The sequence below is a fragment of the Haliaeetus albicilla genome, chromosome 7, assembly GCF_947461875.1.
Source record: "Haliaeetus albicilla chromosome 7, bHalAlb1.1, whole genome shotgun sequence".
Lineage (NCBI taxonomy): Eukaryota > Metazoa > Chordata > Aves > Accipitriformes > Accipitridae > Haliaeetus > Haliaeetus albicilla.
The window spans coordinates 33,741,278-33,751,780 of record NC_091489.1 but is presented as its reverse complement, the minus strand read 5'-3'; the positions used below and the strand labels follow the sequence as shown (position 1 = coordinate 33,751,780).

The 10,503-nt window shown below is 35.8% G+C and overlaps 1 protein-coding gene across 8 annotated transcripts in view; it reads right to left on the bottom strand.

Annotated features, from left to right (window-relative positions):
- The window catches only part of XPO1 (exportin 1), a 40,617-nt gene that overhangs the window by 6,536 nt on the left and 23,578 nt on the right, over positions 1 to 10,503 (bottom strand). For all 8 annotated transcript variants that reach the window (XM_069787615.1, XM_069787613.1, XM_069787611.1 and 5 more), the window contains 8 exons: positions 9,678 to 9,836; positions 6,711 to 6,908; positions 5,882 to 6,020; positions 3,750 to 3,931; positions 2,739 to 2,895; positions 2,456 to 2,619; positions 1,504 to 1,638; positions 419 to 602 (listed from right to left, as the gene is read on the bottom strand). In XM_069787615.1, the coding sequence (XP_069643716.1) occupies positions 419 to 602; positions 1,504 to 1,638; positions 2,456 to 2,619; positions 2,739 to 2,895; positions 3,750 to 3,931; positions 5,882 to 6,020; positions 6,711 to 6,908; positions 9,678 to 9,836 (1,318 nt within the window). The remainder of the gene's footprint in view (positions 1 to 418; positions 603 to 1,503; positions 1,639 to 2,455; positions 2,620 to 2,738; positions 2,896 to 3,749; positions 3,932 to 5,881; positions 6,021 to 6,710; positions 6,909 to 9,677; positions 9,837 to 10,503) is intronic.

The following is a 10,503-nucleotide window of genomic DNA, read 5'->3' as shown; positions in this document are numbered from 1 at the left end:
GCACAGTATCATACCAAAACCCTGCCAACATCTTTTGAAAAAATGAATGAGACTCTATTTAAAGATAGTCTTTTAATACTCAAAATTAGAGTAAGCTAAAAGAACACATGCTACAACTTTGTCTCACCAAGATGCCTGTTAATTCTAAGCATCTACGGTGTTCTGCATCTTTTCTAAACTTTCTCATTTATAGGTGTTTTTTCCTCCCTCTAAAATCAGGAGTTCTTTGTTTGAATTTTGAGCAAAACATCTTGTTAACGACAACAAAAAAAAAAATCTAAGCAAGCACTTCAGTCATTCTCCACTTTACCAAACAAGAAAATGAACAGACTAAAATTAACTTAATTGGAACATACTCTGAAACCTGATGACAGACACTGCTAACCCCCATTTTCAGGAAGAACATGGAATTTCTTACCATTAGCCTGAATAGCTGCAGAAATATTTTCACTTAGGCACTTGTACACATTCAGCATATCTAAATAAATTCTTCCAAGCTGAATCACAAAAGGGTGGCCAACTGCTTTACACGCTCTTACATTGGTTTTGAGAATGCTACCAAGCTGCTTAACTGTTTCAGGATCCTTTAGAATATCAACATTCTGTTAAAAAAGTAAGAGTCCATTTTGTTTAGTGAATAAAACTTCCCTTTAGTTTTCAGTGTAAAAGTGTAAGTTTAAATAATTTATCTGCATTAAAGAACATATCACTGAAATTTACAGACTTTATATATACTGCTGTTTACTTCATGGCACTTGCCACTACCTCAGAGAGTCAGGATAAAACTTCAATTGATTTAATTCTGTTCTTCTGCAGAAGTATTTCTGCTGCAGTGGTACAAGCATTACTCTAGTTGAAGAAAGAAAAAACTAAGGAGGAGAGATTAAAGTGAAAACAGACAGAAGTTGTCCAAAGGAAAGGCAGTATGTTCTTGTTTTAAGAGGGAAGCCAGAGTAAGAAACGTAACTGAAGCCTAAGTTTCAGGATCTTTATTAGATTAACTCCAAATGGATTGATGTCTTGTGCAGTGCAAGACAGTTGTTCTTTAATGAGTGAAGATAAAATTATTTTGAAGAGACTGAAAGAAATGGAAGATAAAAGTAAGAAATAAAGATGTACTTTAAGAGAATGATGGAAAAGAAAGGAGGAACAGTAAACAGTATTTTCAGCATTTTAACTTTGTTGTTCAGAAAGAAAATCCACTACTAAGCCAGGTGAAAGGGAGCCTGGGAAAAACCGTTGCAACATATTCTGTACAGTAACAGAAAATTGTCTTTTAAGATCAGATTAAAACCAGTATTTATTTTGTCATTTAAGTTTCCTCTCTCAAAACAACACTTGTACTGTCATATCAATCACTACTTCAGCCATCATTTAATAAAGTCCACCACAGCTATGTACACTTAATGTCATGGCATGTGAAAAATAAACCCAGGGCAAGAGAAACATTTAGCAGGTTTTCTTTACCTGAACACAAAATACACTTAAAATTTATGAGCTTACTTTTGTTGCCTGTTGAATTATGCTGTCCCATACTTGATTAGGTAGCAGCATATATTTTTCTATCAGATGCTCCTGCACAGTCTGGTCCGTCTGTGCCCCAATCATGTATCCTACTGCTTCATAAAATGTATGCACCTGATGGAAACAAATCAAACAGGAAGGTTAAAAAGGACTAAGGAAAATGTTACACTGTTCTGAACTACCATACAGTGAATGCTGAAGATGATTTCACCGTGTAAGTACCTTTTCCTCCCTCTTGACTTGACAAGACCCATCTCCATTCTTTCCTTCCTTTCATCACATGTAAAACAAACCTCCATCCCCTTCCCTTCAAATGCCACTATATACATCCCAGAGCCTTTCTTAATTTTGCCATCATATCCTGAAGTGAGGAAGCTCAGACATATGCCATTTACTCTTAACTAAATCTTACCAGACATGTTTAAACTGTGGACTGGATTACATCACTACCTTAAGTACCTTTTTCCAGATGCCAGATCCACTCTGCCCAGAGTTTCAGTACCTTATTGCAACATCTCAGTGTGTCGCATGTGTGCACTACTCTCACTTCATGAGCTGAGACCTTCCCAGACAAAGGCGCTTTTGGATTGTTCCCTACCGCCCCCCCCCCCACAAATACAAGAGCTAGAGGTATACTATTATAGTAGGGTATTACTCTTTCCTGAAGCAGAACCACAAAATGGAGATTCAGTGTCTTATTTCTTTGTTAAAGCATTCCAGAAATCAAAATTCCAACTAAATGCACTTTAATTCTTCCAAGCATTCTGAGATCTCAGTAACGCAACCCGATCACACTATTGATACTATAACACTGTCACTAATAAAAAACTAAGGAATATAATTCAAGCCTTGAAAACCACTACTACATTTCAATATGAAGTAACTTTTGATTAGTCTTTAAGAATCATCCACAATGCTGAATTAAACATACCTGTTGTGGCTGAAGGTCACAGATGATTGTATTAATGTTGTTCAAGATTTCGTCAATAAATGGCATGACTTCTCCCACTTGAACCTGCACAAAATGTCGGCGGCATTTTTGTGCTATTTTTATAAAGGTATCACAAGCCATGTCCTGGACACCATCATGGGTTTCTAAATTAAATGAAGTCAGTTACTGCTTTATATTTTCCCCCCATACATGTGCATGTATGGGTATCAATTTTATTTCTTTATTTTTAATTAAAACAGCTACTAAAAAAACAGATAATTACCATGCATAAATTCAAACAGCTTGTTGACTACTGTCTTCAAAAATTTCCAGTGAGCTCTCAAAAACCGTGGGTATTGACCTACTATATACATTATATTTGATGCAATAATGGCTTTATTGTCTTTTCCTCGTTTTTGTTCACAGAGTCCCAGGAGATCCTACAACATAACATATTTTTAGTTTCCTCTAGTTTGTCCAGTTCAATTAAAAACACTACGAGACAAAGTATAAAATCCTACAAGGAGCTGTATCAAATATAAAGGAAAGTGGTTGCCGTAATCAAGTTCAAAGTCCAAAGGAAAAAAAAAAGCAAACAAAACCCCTAAACTGATCAAGACCAGGGTGATGTAATTATTTAAGTTTCAACCCAACCCGGAACACTGTATTTTCAACTATGGAATCTCCATTTTAAATTTATCTACAGATTTCTGCAGGTGGGGACTTCAACAAGCCTTGCAGCATTTAATACTGACCAAGCAGTTGATATCAATATAGATTCCACATCAAACAAAAGAAATTAAACTAAATCTTCTGTACGATTTTATATGACTTGTTAAAGTAAGGGCCATTACTCTTATAAAAAAATGTTCTGTTCCTGCACTCTTTCTATGCGCATATTTACCCAAAAATCACTTTGATCAATGAGTATTTGGAAAACGGCAAAATAGCAGGGTGCCAGCTAGTTAAAAATGTGGGTTATTTTGCCACTCTATTTCATTAGCAATCCCCTTCCATCTCTTCTGCATCCCAAAAGACAAACACTTCATCATAAACTAAATTTTATCCCTGAAATCTCCACCACAAAAAGGCTATTTGGATTAATGCATTGTTCATGGCTAAAGAACTTATCAGCCTTAAATTCAGGATATAAGATTTCCCACTGATTTATTCTTATCAACCTGCTTGCCATATGAGGTCACTTACTAAGAACATACGGCAGTATTTTGTAAACTTAGTTTCTTGAGCATAAACTATGAAGTGCAACAGAGCTAATAGTTTTGCACCATGATACCTTAATTACTGTAACAAGGAATCTTTTTTCATCTTCTTCATGCATTGCGCCACTGATTGAGCCTATAGCCCAACACAGGGTATTCAAATTTTTCCATGACCATTCTGTTCCATTCACTTGATTGTGAAGTTTTTCAGTCATAATTCGTTCCGTGTCTGCATAATCCAGATGCGTAAGATAAACTGAAAGACATCAACATTGAACAGGCACATTTTAAAGCAATTGCCTGGATCACAACTTCATAAGCAAAGTTAAATTTGTTTTAAGATAACCAAGTTGTTAGGTTAGTGCAATGCTTCTTTCCTGAACTCATAACAGAATGAACTAAAAATTTAAACACAAGTTTGTTAAAATTGTGTTTTAAAGAGGAATAAAAAATTTTATTGAGAATCTCTTTGTTCTCAAAGAGATGTCAGCAAAACCACATGCAAGCGATGTGAAAAGTCTGAATCAATGAATGTCTCACATAGCAACTTTACTGATTTGACTGGTAAGTTAAACTATTAACAAAAGGCATACATATTGATGGGGTATAGGGAATATGGGATTGGCTACTTATGGGAGACATTATACAGTGTGTAAGAAGCAAATCAATTTTCTTCTGCTCTTTATTTCAGTGTGATTAAGTCTGCTGGTTGCAACAACCTACCATTAAAGTGGAGATGGTACTCTTAAACAAGTGTAGGTGGCAAGATTCAAGTATCACAACTTGGACACTTGCATCAGCCCCTAATAGGATTAGTGTCTCTAATATAAAATTCTAAATCCCAGCAAGTCAAAAGCAATTTAAGGCTAGATTCAGAAATAGATTTTTTTACTGTGCCACAGAATAGAGCTTCCACCACATTCTCCCACCCCCCTTTTTTTTTTAAAGTGGATCTTAAAGATAATACACTATAAGCAATAGTTAACACCAGAAATTGAACACTAACTACATCTGCATTTTCATGTAAATAATCCTGTATCTAGAAATACAACTAAGGCTCAGGACATATAGTAGTAATTTTAATACAATAAATTAAACATTTAATACAATAAATCAAAAAATTTTTTCATGTTCCATATGAAAAGATACTAGAACAATTAATCTAACACTGGATGCACCTACATCAGAAATACAAATGTGAGAATAAAATATCCACAAACACTTTGCATCACACAGCTTTCCCCTTCACCACCTAGTTCATAAACCTGTTATGAAATACTGTGTTCCCTTAAAGCATTTACATTTGATAGAAAAATATTTAGTATTGAAGGGTTTATGTCCTAAGTATGTGACAATTCTAATCCTCCCTGCTCCTTCAAGTTGCAGTTAGGACTCTGAAAATTTTTTTCTTACCTCAAAAGACCCTAAGTTATCACTACAATACATAGGGACTATCAATTCTCTGATAAAATGGCCACAGTTGAACATGAGACTTCTAAAGATAATAGCATACTAGTATACACACACTAAAAATAAACCATACTTGCTACATTAAATGCTATAGAAATACTGATTCTGGTGTTCTTCAGTGCACTCACAGCTTTCAATTTTTTCTACATAATATGTAATTAATTGCAGCTTTTGTACTTTCAAGCAAGGTCATTACAAGACATCAGCACTAACTTTGGAAAAGATTTTTGAAGCTTAAGTTCAGGCTGGAATTTTGTGTTTTGTTCAAGAATACTATAAAAAATTTTAAAAGTATTCAGAAGACCTATTGAAGGAAGAAATCCTTTTTGCTGTGGAGTGCTTGGTCTACACAAACTACAACTACAATTGAAGTAATAACCAGCAAGTCCACTTCAGAAAAATCTTTCCAATTTAACAGCTTTCTGACAAAACTAAGGTTTCACTGGATCTGAAACATTTTGGTAAAGGAATATCAAGAGGTTGTTCAATGGGAAAAGGCAAGAGACAAAAATTAAGTAGGGTATTACTATTTAACAAAGTTATACAACATTATGTGTTTGAAACACAAAACTTCAGACCAGCACTGCCTCCTCCCTTTCAAGTCTGTGTCCTACTCCTCACTGATATTCATTTTACCCACACATAATTGAGATCATAAGTTAGCATTCTATAACATACATGCTACTGATGCAGCTGCACAGACCTACAGCACAAAAATACCAGCTAGTATACTTACCCAATGTTTCTCTCATATTTTTATACAAGTTTATGGAATCTGTGTCCTTCATGAATTCTCGTACTACTTCCCCTTGATCATTTTCCACAACTAGGACTTCTTCAGGTTTAGCCATACGGCTAACCATTAGCAATCGAACCTGTATGTTGCAAAGGAAAGTTAAAATTGAATCAAACTGTAACATGAAAATATACACATAGCTCCACAGATGTTTCCAGAGCACTGTGGTCAGGCAGTCTGACACATATAAAGGGTATATATCCAGCACTTCATGAGATTAGCTCACATTAAGATTCTACAGAGACATGTTAACTAAAAAGCCTTTAAGAATAGAGCCTGCTGATTCTCCCTCTCCATGAACAAACTGAATAGTTAAAAAAACCAACCAAACAAAAAACCCACAACCTGTGAAGTATACTTTCTAGAGCTTCAAACGCATATGTAACATCAGGGGTCTTTTAAAGACCACTTTTTCCATACACACACAATTTGTTTTCTTCCAACTCTAACACTCCAGCCTTTATCTCTTTAAAGAAACAGTTTAATACAGATTTGTTGGTTGGTTGGTTGTTTTTTTTTTAAATTAGTCTTACATTCATAATAAGTATCTTAAAAAAATCTCAAACACTGCATTAATACTCCTGTCATCTCCTGGTGTCATCTTAAAGTATTTTTGCAATTGCAGCATACTAAATAAGTAGAGTTGAATCAATTACTAACTACTCAAAGCAAGAAAACTTCTCTTATGTCACCCCCTACATGTAGCAGTATCTCTAAATTCAGGAATGGTATCTAAATCTTTACAGTACCTTACTTAAACATGGATTACCTTGGACAATACAGGCAAATAAAGCTGTCTCCTTGGAGGAACATCAAAATGTTGACTTCCCGAAAGCAACGGAGAAGCAGATGTTGAAAACGGACTTTCCCTGTAGAGCTCAGCAGCTAAATGATTCCAATATTCAAGACAAATCTTGAAAATTTCAGTTTCTTCAACTTCTGATACCAATAACATATAATGAAGAGCCTGGAAAAGTGTGGTATAACCATCTGGTTACTAATGATTTCTGCAGATAAAATGACACTGCTTTAAGTCCAGTTGTCCAAATACTGATAAAATGCCAAATTAACATAAAAAGTTTGGAACAAGAGGCAATAACATTGCAGTGACATCACTTACAAGTCAGACTTCCGACCATCAGAGCAACTCAAAAACAAAGCACCCTGTCAATTACTATTTTCAAAGTGTGTATCAGTTCTTAAATCTAGAAGTAGCCTAAAGACATCTTAAAAAATACCATAGCCAAATCAGCCTATTTGTAAATTATCAAACTCACAGCTTCTGGAGCATCTGCAAGGCATTTTGTTTTAGAGCCTCGAAAACCCTCAACAGCTAGTTTCAATGACTGCTGTTCTCAAGACTATTACTGCTACTTTGTCCTGGATCTTTATACCCTGAAGAACTGACGGCAACCATCAAAGCCATACTGCTCGCTTGCTTTCCACAGAAGCCATCTACCAAGAACATTTTCCATTTTTTTGCTGACAGAAAAGCCACAGCAGACTGAGAAGGGAAAGCCACTGATGCAATTCTGACAGACTGAGATACCAACCATAAAAATTAGAACTACATACCCAAACATTTTTTGCCTAGCTTATGTTTTCAGTCCTCTGGTGAAAGATATCAAAGCAATAGCCCACCAGTGAACAAAATGAAACAATGAAATCTGAAGACATTTTCATAGCTTAGGTAGTACTCACAGCATTTTAGATGGTAAAGACCTGATTCAGCATCTGTATCTACATCAAAAGAGGGATTCAAAACAACTATACATTAGCCTTACACACATCATTTTTTCTTGGTAATTTCACTTTGAATAATTTCTGTAGCTTCTTTCACTAGTCTACACTGCTCCAACGAATCTGTGCAACCATTTCAGAAGATCCGATACATCCAAAATGCAGGAATAAACAGGTTAGAATGACATAGAACTTTTTAAATTAACCATGTAACAACATTCTATTACACTGCAACTTACAGAAGTGAAATTTGCAACCATTTGAGGCCAGCCTAAGAACTTTGTGAAACATTTCAACATAGTATACAACACTCAAAGTCGTTCAGAATTGAGTTGTAGATGTCAGTTTTAAAGAATTTAACATAGTTATTCACAGTGGACAAGAGAGGCCAATACCTAAAAACTGCACTCCAACTAACACACAATTGCACAGAACATGCAACAGCTTCAGCCTTTTACACAGGTCTCCCTAATAAAGCCTCAATATATGCAGAAACTTGAGCTGTGCTCCCCTGATTCATGGTTATTTTGAAAGCTTACAACTTGCGAGTTCAGTAGTTATTTGTGCACTGTTGACAGTTGTTTTTTTAAAACAAAGAAGTGATACTCCTCTTAGTCCATCTTCTAAATGAGCTACAATTTGGTACTTGCAACCAACTTATTAATATAATTTTTTTTGTAGAGGGCTATCTCCAGAAGAAATGTGTTGAGAATACTAGCTGGAAAAAGGTCTAGAATTCAGATGGACACATTAGATTACAGCTAATCCACCTGCAAGATGTACTTCACCCTCCCAATGGAACCTGGTCTCCAGGTTTAAACTGTGGTACTGATTTTCTACCTCTGTCTCAGGGCAGTTCCTCACCCTATCACCTCCATACCTGCACAGGGCTTGATTCTGGGCACAGGAAGTGGTGCTTCAAGGGGCTATGGAACCAGTTTCATCCCCTTGGAGCTCAGCAGTGAGAGGGAGCTAGCAAAAAAGTCACCACAGAACAGCTCACCCTCAGCAAAATTTTTATTCAAAATTAAAACACACAACTGAAAACCCCCAATTTTGTGATCTAGCCCCACTACAGTACGAGATAGTACCTTGCGTGTTCAGTAGTCATCTAGAATTTAAGCTTTTCCAACCCTTCATTCTTAGCTGAATTTCAAATAATTTCCACAGATCCCAGTGGTTTTGACAGTGAAGTTGCACCTCACTGTCAAAATCGAAAAGAATGCAGCAGTCTCCAAGAAACGAAGGGAACAAGCAGAGGGGAAGGACAACTGTAAATCTTTTTCTCAGCAACGGCTGTAAGGTAGCTGATAATTGAGGCCTGTAGGTCCTCCTCCAAGACCAGTAAAACTACAATAAAGCATGCACAGTCATTTGGTAGAGCTCTGCCATTAAGCATTACCGGCATACATGGGCTTTATTACATAGAAACAGAGTATCATCCTTGAGGATTCTATTTAAAGCCTTTCAGTTAAACTTTGGGAAATGGCAAATTAGGCAAGAAGCTACACCAGGATGGAAGCGCTGAACTACAACACGCGCTGTATCCTAGAAACCAGCTTTGGATGCTGAATAAAAATATAACTGAGCTGCTTCACACAGACTGATCAAAGTCATAGCAACACCTTCTCTATGAGTGCTAAACAGAAAATACAGTATGTAAAGACCCATGAAAAAAGAATATATGATTTTAAAGCAGTATTTAACACTTTCAAGGACGAACGAGGAAGAAGAGGGAGACAGAGACTTATGTCTTCAGACACTGTATTAGTATAGGATCACTGAAAATACAATGCCATTGAAGCATACCAGGAAACAAAAATTTTGAAATTTTTTTGTATTCATGTGATTATTAATTATGTGAAGGAAATAGGATTTATTTTTTTTCTCTTACCCACTTTAAGTACAATGATCTAGGGATTGTATAAATATCACGCTCTTTGAGTGTGAGAATACACTTGCCACATTTTTAAACTGGATAAACTGAGCAACTTACCTCCATTAATGTTTCTCTCAGATTTAATCTTTTTTCTATAAGTTGGCCATGTTCCTTGAGGAACGTGCAGAGAAACAAACTGAGATTCTGAATGAAGTTCTGTTCATCATCTTTTCCATTTGAGTACGCAAGTCGGATATTGGTATTTAAAGGAAGCATCTAATAAAAAGAACACAGACACAATAAAGAATTTCCCTTTTTATACAGAAGTACAACTACTGTATATTAACAAATATTTTGCTCTTCTGGCAAAAAAAGCCCTTCTGCTTTTCATGGCATGCCCTTTTTACAGAGCTTTCTTACAAAAAAGTCTTAACAGCTCCTTTATTTCTTGCTTGATCCCAAGATGGACAGTAAGATGAAAACACAAACAGACACAGAAGTTCTGATGAACTAAACCTTTTTCCACCCCTTGTAACAGCAGCTGTAAGCAAGTAAAGTATCTACTCTACCACAGACATTTCCAATTGGCATCGGGCAAAGATGTTCCAAAAATGTGTTTGTTACCCTGACCCTAGTAACATTAAGTTTCAAAACATTACATCATCATAATGTTAAAATAACATGAAAGACCTCCTCCATAATATTTAGAAATTAGCAAGGAAGACTCTGAAGGATAGTGGAACATGTTTTTCAGTAATATTGTAGAGATCTCTGGCACCTCTTAAGAGATGCACTGGCTTTTAAATTCTATCGTTATACACAAAACATTTTCAACATTGTCATCAAGTAGTGAACTACATTCTTTAATGTCAACACTATTAAGCTATAGAACAGAGACAATAAAGTTTTAACACTTTTGCTGCTGCCAGCTTTTGCGTGGTTT